This window comes from Cercospora beticola, chromosome 8 (assembly GCF_033473495.1).
Source record: "Cercospora beticola chromosome 8, complete sequence".
NCBI classification, from domain to species: Eukaryota; Fungi; Ascomycota; class Dothideomycetes; order Mycosphaerellales; family Mycosphaerellaceae; genus Cercospora; species Cercospora beticola.
The window spans coordinates 2,029,460-2,045,019 of record NC_088942.1 but is presented as its reverse complement, the minus strand read 5'-3'; the positions used below and the strand labels follow the sequence as shown (position 1 = coordinate 2,045,019).

At 53.4% G+C, this 15,560-nt stretch overlaps 5 protein-coding genes across 5 annotated transcripts; 4 read left to right on the top strand and 1 right to left on the bottom strand.

The window, feature by feature from the left end:
* On the top strand, positions 1-1,731 carry RHO25_012045 (uncharacterized protein; the record flags this gene model as incomplete). Its single annotated transcript, XM_023603449.2, has 1 exon — positions 1-1,731. One exon carries the CDS (start codon positions 1-3, stop codon positions 1,729-1,731), a length of 1,731 nt encoding a protein of 576 aa, XP_023454343.2.
* A 1,258-nt stretch (positions 1,732-2,989) lies between these two features.
* RHO25_012044 (uncharacterized protein) lies at positions 2,990-5,167 on the bottom strand (the record flags this gene model as incomplete). Its single annotated transcript, XM_023603447.2, has 1 exon — positions 2,990-5,167. One exon carries the CDS (start codon positions 5,165-5,167, stop codon positions 2,990-2,992), a length of 2,178 nt encoding a protein of 725 aa, XP_023454341.1.
* Positions 5,168-5,863: 696 nt separating this feature from the next.
* RHO25_012043 (uncharacterized protein) lies at positions 5,864-9,088 on the top strand (the record flags this gene model as incomplete). The annotated part of the gene is made up of 1 exon (XM_023603446.2): positions 5,864-9,088. One exon carries the CDS (start codon positions 5,864-5,866, stop codon positions 9,086-9,088), a length of 3,225 nt encoding a protein of 1,074 aa, XP_023454342.1.
* A 185-nt stretch (positions 9,089-9,273) lies between these two features.
* Positions 9,274-10,730, top strand: RHO25_012042 (uncharacterized protein; the record flags this gene model as incomplete). Its single annotated transcript, XM_023603445.2, has 2 exons — positions 9,274-9,804; positions 9,867-10,730. The coding sequence occupies 2 exons, from the start codon at positions 9,274-9,276 to the stop codon at positions 10,728-10,730; spliced, it is 1,395 nt and encodes a 464-aa protein (XP_023454345.1).
* Positions 10,731-11,898: 1,168 nt separating this feature from the next.
* RHO25_012041 (uncharacterized protein) lies at positions 11,899-13,886 on the top strand (the record flags this gene model as incomplete). The annotated part of the gene is made up of 1 exon (XM_065603481.1): positions 11,899-13,886. A coding segment is annotated over one exon (1,988 nt), but the record flags the coding sequence as incomplete, so codon positions are not given.
* Positions 13,887-15,560: the final 1,674 nt, after the last annotated feature.

The window sequence follows — 15,560 nt, the reverse complement described above, 5'->3', positions numbered from 1 at the left end:
ATGTTGAGCAATGGCGGCAATCACTCCCAGAGCACACCTACCCTTTCGAGTCTCAATATTCGACATCAGCTAACAGATAATCCTTTAGCAGAGGCAGAACCTAGCAAAATGCCGAGTTTCGACGAGACTCCTTCGCCCAAGGGCAGGCTTCTTCTCGTCTCGAATCGTTTGCCCATCACGATCAAGCGTTCCGATGAGGGCCACTACGATTTCTCAATGTCTTCCGGCGGTCTGGTAGCTGGTCTGTCAGGTCTTTCCAAGAGCACCAAGTTCCAATGGTATGGCTGGCCCGGTGTCCAAGTGCCGGAGAATGAACTCGGCCATGTGAAGCAGCGACTGTTCGACGAGTACAGTGCGGTGCCTATTTTCATGGATGACGAACTTTCTGATCGCCACTACAACGGCTTCTCAAACAGCATCCTCTGGCCACTTTTCCACTACCACCCAGGTGAGATCACCTTCGACGAGTCTGCATGGGATGGCTACGTGGAAGCCAACCGCATTTTCGCCAAGGAGATCGCGAAAGATGTCCAGGATAATGACTTGGTCTGGGTTCATGATTACCACCTGATGCTTCTTCCCGCAATGCTGCGGGAGGAGATCAACAAGGGGGGACCAAACAAGAAGAAAAACGTCAAGTTCGGCTTCTTCCTCCACACTCCATTCCCATCCTCCGAAATCTACCGCATCTTGCCTGTCCGCAACGAAATTCTTCAAGGCGTTCTGCACTGCGATCTGATCGGCTTTCACACATACGACTACGCTAGGCACTTCTTGTCATCATGTGCACGCATCCTGGGACTCGCCACCACTCCAAACGGTGTCGAGTTCGGAGGAAAGCTAATCACTGTCGGCGCCTTCCCGATCGGTATCGATCCAGACAAGTTCGTACAGGGTCTGCAGAAAGACAATGTCATTCGGCGGATAGAGACACTCAAGAAGAAGTTCGATGGTGTCAAGATTATTGTTGGAGTTGATCGTCTCGACTACATCAAGGGTGTCCCTCAGAAGTTGCATGCTCTCGAAGTCTTCCTGACGGAGCACCCGGAGTGGATCGGCAAGGTGGTACTTGTACAGGTCGCTGTGCCATCAAGACAAGACGTCGAAGAGTACCAGAACCTCCGTGCGGTGGTCAATGAGCTTGTCGGTCGCATCAACGGCAAGTTTGGCACCATCGAGTTCATGCCAATCCACTTCATGCACAAGTCCGTCAGCTTCGACGAGCTCACGGCACTCTACTCAATCAGCGACGTATGTCTGGTCAGCTCCACTCGTGACGGCATGAACCTGGTCTCCTACGAGTATATCGCCTGTCAGCAGCAACGCCACGGCTCATTGATCCTGTCGGAATTTACTGGTGCCGCACAGAGCCTCAATGGCGCCCTGGTTGTCAACCCATGGAACACCGAGGAGCTCGCCGATGCCATCCACGATGCCGTCACCATGGGCGATGAGCAGCGCACGATGAACTACCAGAAACTGGCCAAATATGTCAACAAATACACCTCGGCCTGGTGGGGCGAGAGCTTTGTGACAGAACTCACTCGCATCTCAGAGCAAGCTGAGAAGAAACTCCGGGTCCGCCGCACTAGTACTCTGGATCCTGCAGGAACGGCCAACGACCACGACCTCCCGGACGGAGCCAAGAAGGATGATTCTAGTCAGCCTGCGATTGCGGACTCGCCTGGTGAGAGCCAGACTGTGAACGCGACCGAGAAGGAGACTAAGTAAGAATCTTCCACCCCCATCACCATCTATCCTGTCCCACTCTAGTGTGCTGGCCCTTTCCCATCCTTGAATTCATCAAGTGCCCTGCTGGCTTAACGATGACTGACCTGTGCCTCTTTTTCCTTCTGCATAGGGATGAGTATGAGGATGAAGACGATGAGGGTCTGGTGATGAGGGTCAAGCCGAAGAGTCCTCAATAGTCTGTCTTCGCGAATACGACTGGGGTGATCTTGGTACGTCAACAATAGTGCGCACAACACGAGTTTCGGCGGCATTAGCGAGGGAGAAGGTTTCGGCGTTGATGGTAGATGGGTCATAGAGGCTTGCGAGGGCGAGAACTACAAACAGGCAGGAACCTGGCAGCAATACGTTCCTCACTGAAGTGAAGCAGCACTGATAGAGAATTCAGTCCAATAAATGTACTTATGGTATGCATGATGACTTATGAGTAGTGGTGGAACTGGTATCCTATTTACTTCTCTTTGAAGTTTCTTTCATTGTCATTCCACTCTTCCTGGTTTCAGGGAAAGTGTTCTATCTACCCATTTGGTATCGGTGGCTGCGACGGTAATCCAACGCCCGCCTCTTCAATCGAGGCCAAACAACAGTTCGTACCACTAACCTGCGCCCCTCCCATTCGAGCTCGAAAGCCGAGAATGCACCCATTCCTCCTCTTCAATGCTATATGCTTCGCCGCCAACAACGCCTTCTCGCCGCCTCCTGGTTTCTATAATTGTTAAGTACAAAAGAGGGTATATGAAGATTCCCCATCCGCCCCGTAGCACGCCGAACAAACAAAAGGATAAAATATATGCTTCTTTGCCATGCAAGTTTCGTTTCTTCCTTCGTTCTTCCCTCAACATGCCAAGGTATAAGCTGCCGATAGCCAAGATCAAATATGCGGAGCAAGCCATCTCTCCTAAGCGTTGGGATCGCTCCATCTTAGGCTTCGTCTCGATGCGAGCGGGTTGCTGGCGACGAAAGCGGGCGCAGGAGGTGGCGGGAGAGGTGCAGCTGGCGACATGGGTGGTAGAGAGGTGTGGGAAGGTCGGATGTTCTCTTTACCCGTTGTAGCGGCGACTCGCGTGAGCGAGAGAGCAGGAGCAGGAGCGTTGAGTGCAGGCCGAATGTTCTCCCTCGTCCGTCTTCCATGGCCTCTCCCAGGAGATCCGGTAGCAGCGTCAGTTCGATCCCTGATATTCCACTCCTCGCGCAGATGAAGATACTCATCAGCGTTTCTCTCCCGCAAAGATGGCGAATTCTATTGCGCCTGGCTGCCGGATGCTTCGCTCTCGCTCTTGCGTTGGCCAAAGACACCTCCGAGTTTCTCAGTAAGACCTTGTCCAACGCCGCCAGCACTACCCAGTGGCGGGGAGTGCACAGAGTCGCGATTGTTCGTGGCAGGTGGTGCAGCGCCTCCCTTGTTCATCCAGCCGAACCAGCTTCCACGATTGGCTTGCTTCTTCGCCGCGTCTTCGTCGGCAGCTTCCTGGACCAGCCGGAGAGGACGAGGTTTGGAGCCCATCATGATGGCGCCACTGGGCTTATCCCTGTCGCCTGAGCTGGTTGTACTGCGCGGCGGTGACGATGGGTGTGATGAAGGGTTGGACCTTTCGTTGTTGATATTGAGCACATTGTCCTCGTCAATGCCAATGTTGCCAGGGTTAGAGATGACACTGTTGCGGTTGCTGGCATTGCTGCCCATCTTGCTGTCTCTCGCATTGTCCTTGTCACCATGATTTTCAGAAATGGTTGGGACTTGTGATCCTGATGATGGAGCTCGTCCGAAGAATGAGTTGCGGTTGATCGGAGATGTGAGACCTGGGCTCAGAGGACCCGAATTTGGTGAAGGTCCGCGATACATGTTCGTCACCACGCTTGCAGCGGGCCACTCTGAGTTGGCTCGGCGGTGCCCACTGGGTGCTCTGGTCGACCTAGCTCGTGCTATTGGTACACTTGGAGCTGTCGTAGGATCCTCATGCAATGCCGGTCCCTTCGCTACAGGCTCGCTCAGTTCAGATGGGGTGAGCGTTTGCGATAATGGTCGCGGTCGAGGCTTGGCGGATCCTCCCATGACACTCTTCGCTCTCTGCAAAAGACTGGGCTGCTCATTTTCGCCTCCTGGTGGTGGCGGCAGGTCTTTATCCGTGTTTGCTGCTCTTCGCCTCCGGGCGGCGTCAGAGCCTCCCATGAGATCCGGCGTCTTATCGAGGATCGCTTCGAATTGGTCATGTTGCAGCAGGCGGGAGATGATATTATTAATATACAACGTCAGAGCCTTGTTCGCGTCCTTGAGGCCGTTGATCTCGGCTTGCAGGCGTCGCGTGTCTCCTTCAATCTCGCTTTCGTCGGCGTGAGAGTCGAGCTCGTCTGCGAGAGTTGTACCGCTTGTGCCTTCAGCGTGTCGGGAAGGTGGACGAGACTCGCTGTGTGCGGGTCCTCGCATGAAGTCTCCTTGCAGTGTCTTTTCGCTGAGCAGGAGCTGGAAGGATTCGTTCTCTTCCATGAGACGGGCGTTGTGCATCTTGACGTCGTACAGCTGCTTCTGAATCTCCTGCATGCGGCCACCACCCATGTTCTCCACCTCGACGAGCTTGATCTGTGCTTCGGCGAGCTCGAGACGTAACCCTTCAATGATCTTGTCTTTCTGGTTGACCAGCTTGGAGTTCATTCGTGACATCGAATCGCTTCGGGAAACGGAGGGAGGAGCGAATTGGCGATCAGAACCATCTGGACCTGGCGAGCCATTTGCACTTCGCGCATTGCTCGAGTGCCTAGAGAGAACGGGCCTCCGGTCATCATCCAGGCCGGCACGCATTTCCCGCTGAGCAAGGGTCTCCTTCATACGCTGGAGGGCAGTCTGCATCTCCTCTTCCCGCTTCAGAGCCTCCTCCTTCTCCTTCATCGCGGCCTCCTTTTCGCTTTCGTAGATCTGTTCAATCTCTCGTCGTGCTCGTAAGCTCTCCTTCTTCTCGTTCTCGAGGTCGTTGATGCGCTCAGTGTGCTCGTGGACGGTCTCCTCCAGCATGCCTTGCTCCTTATGAGCCTCGTCAAGTTTCACCTGAAGTACTGCAGCCTGCTTGTGTGACTCTTCGCAAGCGCGCTCGGCTTCTTGGAGTTTCTGTTGCAGGTCCTCCATTTTGGCGAGGAGTTCTGCTTTAGCATCTTCGTCGGCAGCGTTGTCGGTGGCTGATTTGCCTCTCACCGCTGCTCTCGCAGACATGGGAGCGCCGTTTCGTGTTGAACGCGTGCGATTGAGGGAGGCCGTTGCGCCCGCACCAGCCGCACTGTTGGTCGCGCTGGACGACATTTTGGAGGGCGAGTCTCGACCAGCGCTGGAGCCGGCTGCGGCAGCCGAATTGTTGGTGGCAGCGGCGGGGGTGCGGCGAGCAGCAGCGGGGATGGGTGGTTTCTTGGTGGTGGGCGTGCTGCTGGACATGGTCGGCGCACAGGCGGGCGTTGTTGGGGTTGGCGGCGTGAAAGCAGCAGCGGCGATGGATTGGCGGTCGGCGCGGGCGAACTAAGTTTTGATGACCTCGTCGGCCAGCTTAAGCATCCATCCAACTCTAAGAATAGGCGTCACGCAGGCGGGCAGTGCTCGTTATAATCGCAGCACGTTGGCAATATGGACGTCCCCAACGGCGATCGGAGGAGCGGCGAGGGAGAGAGCAGCAACTGGTAAATACAGAGTCGGACAATCGATAAGCTGCTGAAAAGGAGACGAGACGACGGGGCATGCACTGGGAGAGATTGCGACCACCGCCCGTCGCGACTAAAGCGCCCTCTCCACACAAACACTCGCTCATCCCGGTCGACAGCACGTGCCGTTGCTGGAAGTGGTGCACATTGTCTGCCAACTTCATTCCTCGACCCCTGCCAACGAGGCCCGTAGCCAGCGCATGACATCTGCTCGCAGTCCTGCATCTCTCATCACTCGGGAGTGTGTCAGAGATGCCGCAGGTGGAGGTGATCAAACTTGCGGGAGTGCCACGGGCAGGTCGACACGACCGCATCTCCACCTGACTCAGGCGGCCGCACTCTTGGCGCATTCTCTGAACCGACGTCCATGAAGCTCGACATTCGCGAGAAACATTGACATTCGCGCAGTCCAGCACTGCACGCCACCTCGCCCGCCATGGACCTCCGCACATATGTCTCCGACCACTTGCTCAAGCTGGTCGGAGCGAGCGAGGACATGATTGTAGATTTTGTCGTTTCCGAAGCGAAACGCGCAAAGTCGCCCGCACAGCTGCTGGACAAGCTGTCGACCATGCTAGATTCGGGTGATGATGACTTGCGACGCTTTACCGACGGTCTGTATGCTCAAGTCGCAAAGCCAGCCTCGAACGGGGCTTCTGCGCAGAAACGAGAGAAACCCAAGGAAGTGAAGAAAAAGTATGCTTTGGTTGATATGGAGGTCGAAGAGGAAGCTCCGCCGCCCCCCAAACCAGAGCGCAAGAGGGAGGAGAACGGAGAGCGAAAATCAAGACATCGATCAGACAGGGAACGAAGGCGTTCGCGAAGCAGAGATCGGCACAGCAAGAAGCTGCGGCGGCGAGATGGAGATTTTGACGATCGATGGGGTGATGAGGAGGAAGAGGAGGAGGATTTTCCCTCGCCACCTGCAAAACGCACCCGGTTCGACGACGGCTCAGCGTCACCTCGCGATCGAAGTCCTGCGAAAGAGGAGCCCGAGGAAGACGAAGAGGAGCGTGACCGCAGAGAGCGCAAAGAGTTTGAGGAGAGGTTGAAGAAGAAGGAGAAGGATAGTACGAAGAAGTTGACAGAAGACCGGTCATCAAAACGAGATGCTGCGGACGCAGAAAGACGAGCACAGGCGGGGAAATTGTCAGAAGCAGAGATGAAGGCGTTGAGGTTGCGATCGCGGCAGGACTACCTCAAGAAGCGATCTACCCAGGAACTGGCTTTGCTGCGAAGACAGGTTGCCGATGAAGAAGAGGAAGAGCGGAACAACCCCGATCTGACCCAGGCGGAAAAGGATGAATTTGCTCGGAATCGAGAAGCTCTGCGGCTCGCCGAGGAGCGAGAGGGCATCGACGATCATATCGATGGCTACGCTATGCCGGACGACTATATTACGGAAAAAGGCAAACTGGATACGAAACGGAAAGAACAGGCTTTATACAGCCGGTATGTCGAACGTGACGACCAAGGCCGCGAGAAGTATGTGACGGAACACGAGGAATGGGAGCGGGAGCAGCTGGCCAAGACGAAAGCGCAAATTGTGGTTGCCGATCAACCGGAGGTTGGGGACTACGAGTATGTGTTTGACGAAGAACAGCAGCTTCGATGGGTGACAGATGCCGTGCTCAAGGGCGGTATGAGCAGTATGAAATCGCCGCAAGAGCAGCTTCTTGCGCAACAAATGCTGGCAGCGGAGAGGAAGGCCAAGACTATGGAGGAGAAGCGGAAGACTCTACCTGTCTATCAATACCGACAACAGTTCCTGGATGCTGTGCGAGAGTACCAAATTCTCATTATTGTTGGAGAAACCGGTAGTGGCAAAACTACACAACTTCCGCAGTTTCTATACGAAGACGGCTACTGCAAGAATGGCATGAAAGTGGGCTGCACTCAGCCGCGTCGTGTTGCAGCCATGAGTGTTGCCGCACGTGTGGCAGAAGAGGTTGGCGTCAAGCTCGGAAACGAGGTCGGATATGCCATTCGATTCGAAGACAACACATCAGACAAGACAGCACTCAAGTACATGACCGATGGTATGTTGCTGCGTGAGTTCTTGACAGAGCCGGATCTTGGAGGGTATAGTGCTTTGATGATTGACGAGGCTCACGAGAGAACATTACACACGGATATCCTGTTCGGCCTGGTGAAGGATATCGCAAGAGGCCGACCAGATCTCAAGTTGCTGATCTCGTCGGCAACGCTTGATGCGCAGAAGTTCAGTGAATTCTTCGACGATGCACCGATTCTGAACATCCCTGGACGTACCTATGATGTCGAGATGAATTACTCGCTGCAGCCGGAAGCCAACTACCTTTCTGCCGCCATCACGACTGTCTTTCAAATCCACCTCTCGCAGCCCATGCCTGGCGATATTCTGGTCTTCCTGACTGGTCAGGATGAGATTGAGCAAGCTGAACAGTCGCTCCAAGAAACAGCACGGAAGCTAGGGAAAGCAGCACCGGAACTGCTCATTTGTCCCATCTATGCCAATTTGCCAACAGATCTTCAGCAAAAGATTTTCGACCCGACACCTCCGAAATGTCGCAAGGTCGTGCTTGCCACAAACATTGCCGAAACCTCTCTGACGATCGATGGTATCGTCTATGTTATCGATCCTGGCTACGTCAAAGAGAATCGATACACACCAGCAACGAATATGGAGTCGCTCGTGTCGGTTCCGATCTCTCGTGCTTCGGCGAACCAGCGTGCTGGCAGAGCCGGACGAAACCAGCCTGGCAAGTGCTTTCGCTTGTACACCAAATGGGCATACTACAACGACCTCCCCGAGTCGACCACCCCTGAGATTCAACGTACCAACCTCAATTCGATCGTGCTACTGCTCAAGTCCCTCGGCATCAACGATCTCATCAACTTCGACTTCATGGATCCACCATCACCCGATATGCTGATTCGCTCGCTCGAACAACTCTACGCTCTCGGTGCCCTCAATGACAAAGGCGAACTCACCAAAGTCGGTCGTCAAATGGCTGAATTCCCTACCGATCCTATGCTGGCCAAGGCTGTCCTGCAAGCCGACAAAGAAGGCTGTGTTGATGAAGTCCTGTCGATCATCGCCATGCTCGGTGAAGCCGCAGCACTCTTCTACCGACCCAAAGACAAGAAACTCCAAGCCGATGCTGCTCGTGCTCGCTTCACAGTCAAAGAAGGCGGCGACCACTTGACCTACCTCAACATCTGGAACCAATGGGTCGACGCCGACTTCAGCTATGTCTGGGCCAAAGAAAATTTCCTCCAGCAACGCAGTCTCACCCGCGCCCGCGACGTCCGCGACCAACTCGCCAAACTCTGCGACCGCGTCGAAGTCACAGTCTCCTCCTGCGGCAGCTCCAACCTCCAACCTATTCAACGCGCCATCACAGCTGGTTTCTTCCCCAATGCGGCGAGATTACAGCGTTCGGGCGATAGTTATCGAACTGTGAAGAATAATATGACGGTGCATATTCATCCTTCTTCGGTATTGATGGATGTTAGGCCGAAGTGGGTTATCTTTTATGAGCTGGTTTTGACGAGTAAGGAGTTTATGAGGAGTGTTATGCCGTTGCAGCCGGAGTGGTTGATGGAGGTTGCGCCGCATTATTATAAGAATAAGGAGGTGGAGGGTTTGGGGGTTGATAGGAAGATGCCGAAGATTTAGGTGGAGGGTCGTGATAGGTAGACTGATGTATCGGCTGAATGAATGCTGCCTGTGTGTGATCCACTTCTGTGTAACATTCTGATGATTGATTGTCTTGGCGTGAGGATGGGGCCCGGAAAGTTTGGAGGATTGTTTTGCCGATTCCTTCCCTATCCTTCTCTCCACAACGCCACTTTCCTTTCGTTATGTCAATACCCTCACGACTGTTCAGAACAGCAAGACCTGGCTGCGATGTCAAAGGTTCCAGCTTGAGACTGGTGCACAAACAGACGTCGCGACCGTTGACGTACTTCCGTCGCGTGCCCGGCCTCAGCGAGCAGACGCCGTTGAGAGACACTTCGGAAGCTCAGTCGTTGCGAACGGCACAAACTTCGACATTACGGCAGACACAATCCAGAAGCGAAGATACGCGTACCAGTTCAACCAAAGACTACTTCGTTTACCAACATGGACGAAAACACGATTTCTACGAGTATTTCCTGCAGAAAAGAAAAATCTCAAAGCCACCCATCCTATCGCCATGGATTCTATCTCTCGATCCCCATCCCAAGTCACTTCCTACAGAGCTGGATCAAAACCTCCTAAGAATTTTTGACGATACTGGAGCCGACTTGAATCTTGTGAAGCTATGTCTACAGACGTTCGTCGCACGGGCACATCGGGACCACGGCAATGGCCCAGAAGCACGAGAGCTGTACAAGTCTACCAAGATTGGCGTGAGTCTAGTTGTTCCCGAAGCGTGTGCGAAAGCATTATGTTGACTTTCGTGCCTGCGTAGTCCCGAGCGCTGCTCTGGTTCCTCGACCATGCTTTCGAAACGGTAGACATTGCGCTAGATGTTACCTGGCCAGAGCTTCTAGCACACTGTCTAGTCGCTGAAGATGATACTCATAAGCTTCTACACCACTGGCTAACAATGAATCAAACTCCCGAGTACGCGGCGGTATGGGATGCAAGGGAATGTAATCGATGGCGAAGTACAATATTCCGACTGGCCATCGACTCGATGGTGTTCTGGGCCAACGAAATCAGCGCAGGTATCAACGTTGGGCTGAAGTTTTTTAATCACATTACCAAAAATCCAAGCGAAACAAATCGGATTCCCATTTTTGGCGCTGGGACGACAATGGACTCATATCTTTCAAACTTCGACACAAGCAAAGTCGATGTGTCGGAGCTCAAGCAGTTCATGCGGATGATGATGCTGTGGGCCCCGCCAGGGACCATGAGGCATTCATGGGTAACGGCGAGACTGATGCTCAATTATCCTAGCGGTCCTCGGCCCGCAGCCGCTCTGGATCTGTTCTTAGATGTCGATGCCAATCGGGCAGACTTCTTCAAGACAGGAGACGGTCCTTTCAATGCATCAATCATGTCAGCCATGGTGCGCACCGCCCAAGGCCTTCACAGCATGGGAAGAAAGCGCGATGCTCGGCGAATTCTCTCGATTGGTCGCAACAGACTGCCCACTTACTTCAAGGTATGCAAGGTGACGGATACAAACAGGGACAAGTTGAATGGGCAAGCGGTAATTCGAGTGCTCGACATGCGTTATTCAGAGACCACCGGTCGCTCCCGCCTCATTGAAGACCATACGCACGCTCAACGTGCGATCAGGTCGGAGATGCTTCGGAACAGGTAAATGTTCTGAACAAGGAAATGTGACAGGGACGAAGCTGCAGTTGGACGGTATCCTACGATTTTCTCGCATACTGCCATCCGAGTGCTTTCCCGACCACTCGTTCTAAACCCACTGCACAGCGGCTTCACGCCTCCTTGCTGTATGTGCACCCACGGCGCTAATTCTATTTCGACACCTCCATGGCCACGGTCTGAATACGTTCAAGGGCATCACCGGAGGTTTCAACAGTGCAGCGAGCGTGTTCCAATATGTCGGAATTCTCCCAGCTTCGGAACCAAAGAAGTGCCACTTGGACTTCGAATCCACTTTCATCGGTCGACTGCTGCGGAAAATGCGACTGAGAATGGATGTTCTCGGGCTTTGAGACCATGCTGTGTCATTTCCGCCTGGGAAAGAAGATGATGCTAAGCACAAGAGTGAACGTCTCGCTGCTGCTGGCATCCATACGGTTGCGGGAATTGAATTGTTCCATTGGGGAAAGCCCAAGCGTACATCTCTGGAGAGTTTCAGGGCGTAAAGTCAATCCATATGCTTCATGGAGCTGCCGTGCTGTCAAGATTGTGGATCGCGGCTCATAATTGGATTCAACTGTCGATGACCCAGATGCGTGGTTCCCTTCAAGACAAGTCGCCGAAGGGTATCTCAGCGAGGTACGACCATGGCACACTCCACTACACAAATTCTATTCGGAGAGCATAGTGCTGAAACAGCCTGATGTGCATTACAGCATGAGGTCAGCACGATATCAAATTTGATTTGCTCTGGAACTGACAGATCTGTGATTGGGCAACGACGACTCGCTTCTGTCGAGGTGGAACGGAAAGGCTTCCCCGTGCGATGCGTCAAGAGTGCACAACGAAGAGTGAACTGCTTGCACGCTATGCTCGTTTGGTTCAGGTGCATGCAGGATCTCGCTTGCATGCAAGGCATGTGCAGAACCACATGTTTTGCGCTTTTGCCCTGTTTCTACAGATGATGGTTGCAGTGCTATCGCCCTTTGCCTCTCCACGCCATACTTCGACCTTTGAACCTGGTCACATCGCTTTGAGACGTAACATACTGCGACATGTGTTTCTTCGAATGCTACAAATACTCTTGTCGCGATTGGAGATGGGGCAATTTCAGGCAACACTGTAACCGAGAGTGGCGGCTAGGAGAGACATGTGACATGAAGCTTTTGTATTGTACCATCGATCTGCCTAACAAGTGCACTTTCTGCGAGAAGATTGAAACAAAGCTTCGTAAAAGAGAAAGAGCTCTATCTGATCGGGAGCGTTGGCTTGAAGAACCGCAACGCTTCCACGCCTCTATACAGAAGGCCACGGAGGATATCGAAGTGCTCGAAAGGGAGATTACAGCTGCACAAGCCGAGAAGGATCGCAAATACCAGAATGTTGGTAATACGAAGCGCCCCTCGGATGGATTCGAGCATGATCTGGACTATCGATCCAATAACCCAATATACAATGTTGAACGTGTCGATCGCCCAGCAAGAGGAGCCTTTGCGGCCGCATCAGCCCACAGACCGTCACCCCTTTCTTTCAAACGCGTTCGCAAGGCTTGCGACAAATCTTTCGGAGACCCAGAAGAGCCATGTCATCATCACTCCACCATGAAAAACAACATCGACCTCGTACAACCCGAGCGCACTTTCAAGGAGCCGGACAATGCAAACGGGAATTGTAAGATCAGTGGCGAGAGCAGTGAATTTAGAGAAACAAGAAATGATGAAGCACAGGAAGTAGATCGAGACCGCCGCGAGAGCCAATCCGTGGCTGCGTACAAGACTCAAACACAATCCTATTCGTCGGCCTTAGATAGTGGAGCGCTCGAAGACCACGTTTTCAGGCCCTCATCGACAAGTGACTTATTTGGCACAGAACAGCGCCCAGTCGTTCATTCATTACTCGGAGAGGCGCTGGATCGCGTCGAAGAAATAGAGGTCGAAGTTGATGCTTCGCGGAAAATTCAGGCCGGCCCTGAAACAGAACGCTCCTATCATGAGGGGCAAGGTCGAGGTATAGATGCCTATAGAGTTCCACAGCCTGTGGTGTACTTGACTGATACTCCCGTCATCGGAGCAACGAGCGGGGTCAGAGGACAAACACAGGCCATACCAGTAGCGGCAATGGAGACTGGCAACAAGTATTCAAGTCAAAAGCACAAAGATGAGCCGGAGATCTGCAACGAGTGCCTGGAATCAGAGCGGAACCCAAAGGGTTACGTGAAAGTTTCGTCGCCGGATTCTGTCGATGACAGTGAAGGGTTGGACAAGCTAGGGCTGGACCGCAGTCAAAACACTAATGCCACACATGACGCTAGCAATGGTCTATCCAGTTGCGAAAGTGTACCACCAGTGTTCGACGAAGGCTTCGCAGATGCTTTGCCTCCATCCTCGAGAGCGGGGCCGCCATGCACTCCGTCGGCCACATCAGATTTGCTTGCAAGCTCTAAGGCGCGGGCATCTCCTACTGGCCCCGTTCTGCACCCTCAGGACTACGACAACTATGCGATCAGCACACCTGAGGGCGCATCGAGCGGTCGTCACTATAATGATAGCTCTGTCACAAGCCCACATACCAAGTCGAGAAGATCGTCCACAGGAAGCTATGTCCCACCGACTGGTCCAGTTTCGATGCTCGAAGGTGAAGAGGCAAGCAACCGCCGTGCGTTGATGCATACAGTTCGGGGGCTTCGAAGGCGTGCGAGAGACCTCTTATGCCAGACACATGCTCGCGATCGTGCCCGAGTTGGCTCGAGCAGTAGTGTCGTACAGAATCGTACAATTCGACGACGACATAGTCTACCTGCTTCGCTTCGCGGCGAGGGCGGACTGAGGAGAATCGACGACCATGAGCAGCGCCTCAGAGAGGTTCCAAACGGGGTTCCTGGTAACTCAGGATCGACTACAAATTCTCATTGGCAAGTCTCAGATGCTTCATCCACTGCCCCTGGTGCCAGTGGACGAACGAGCATTCCGGCCAGCGGTATTGGTGCGCCAAGTAGAGACTCAAGTCCACCAGCGAAGCGTCCGCGGTCTTCATTACAACCAGGAAAGAGAGCCTCGGAAGCAAGGCTCCGCTGCATCTTTTCCGTTGGCGAGCCGGAGATCTACTTCGACCATACTCAGAAGTACGAACACATTGCGGAGCTCCTGTGAGTTGGCTCGATCAACGTCCCCAAGGATGCAACTGACAGATCGAAGCCGTCATCTGAGAGCATGTCCTCATGGTTTCCACGCGTGCCAATTCTGCCTTCAAAAGTTTGACACTAAATCCGCCAAAGAGCAACACATTTGTGTCAAAAGATGTCCCAACTCCTCGTGCAGGAGGAAGGTCTCCATAACAGACCCACAGCCATCCGCGTGCGTTTGTGTCACTACCGCGGAGCAGCAGTGGCAACATCTGTACCACCTACAGTATCCAAGTCACCGTTATCGGCCCACTGAAGGTATTGCTGCCGGCCTAGCTCAGGACGGTGAGCATTCTCCGACTCAGCCAATGCAAGATAATAATCTTGAACGCACGAATTCTGCTCATGCTGAATCGCAATCAAGCACAGAACGTGTCAGCCTATCTGGAGCCTTGCAAAGCGAAGAAATTACAGCTGCATCGTTTGCTGCCCACACAGAAACCCTGATGAACGAGGTGCAGTTGCTCCGGCAAGAGCTGCAGATTCTTGAACAACGAACGGCTTCTCGACCGACTCAACGAGAAGAAGACCTGGAAACGGTCGTTGCAAATCTTTGGGAGGGTTTATGTCGCTCTGGTAGCCAAGAGGCCCGATCGGAAGGTGCTTTGTGGCGTTTAGTCAGACGGCATGCACCCAATGTGCTCAGCACAGCGACGATTGATTCAGTGTCCCAGCCACAGAGTATGGTGAGCAACATCGTGTCAACAGCAATAGAAATGCCTGGCTTCCAGTGGGAAGACTTCACAGATATTCCCACGTTTGGTGAACTATCAAAGGCGCCGCATGCAGACTCCGGACATGGGAGCGGGAGCATGCTATAATCAGGTCCAAAGCGGCTTTTCTATTGGAGTACAGAACTCACATTTCATGATGCAGACTCCTCATACACGACGATGCGATATTCTACGCTGCCGCTTTTACGATGCCGTCGAAGCCTCTATCTCGGATCTGTTGCAGGCGGCCTTCTCGCCACCAAAGAGACTCCTATGACATCTTCCTGATTCAATATGCCACCATGAATTGTCGGCTCTGTATTGTCAGGAGGCCCAAGGGTTGACCTCCATCTGAATCGTTTCAATCGCATGCTCATAGGTTGGAAGTCAGATTTCGCGGTGCCAAGATATGCACAGAACGACGGAAGAACGCTTCCAGACGGTCAACCGATACCACGCGTGCGACCAAGCCGGACGTATAGCCTCGTGCGCAGAAGGTCGATACACCACGCACTTTCGACAGTCCGGCTGGCTGTTGGAGCAAGCCGGGAGCGTTGGCTTACGCGCGCGTAGTTGTCTCGACTTGACGAGCATTTAGTTCCCATGTACGAGCTTTTTTAACTAGCCATTTTGCCAGCTTGACCAGGTCCAGGCGCGAGTATTGCTCGAGGCTGCGTTGCATGGTTCCGAGATCAGTGTACAGGTGTATAAGCCAAGCAGACGTACAGCGCCTTCAGCAGCACCACGCTGTCAGCTTCACCTTAGCAGATTCACCCAAGCCAAGCTTGAAATGTCCATCTCTCGTAACATCGTAGCAGGACGGTGCATCAATTGGCGCAAAAGTCCCTTTCGCGAGCCCTGTCCAGGACAGTGCGAAAATCCACACGCAAGGACATAGCGATTTCTGAGAGATAGATTCCATCCA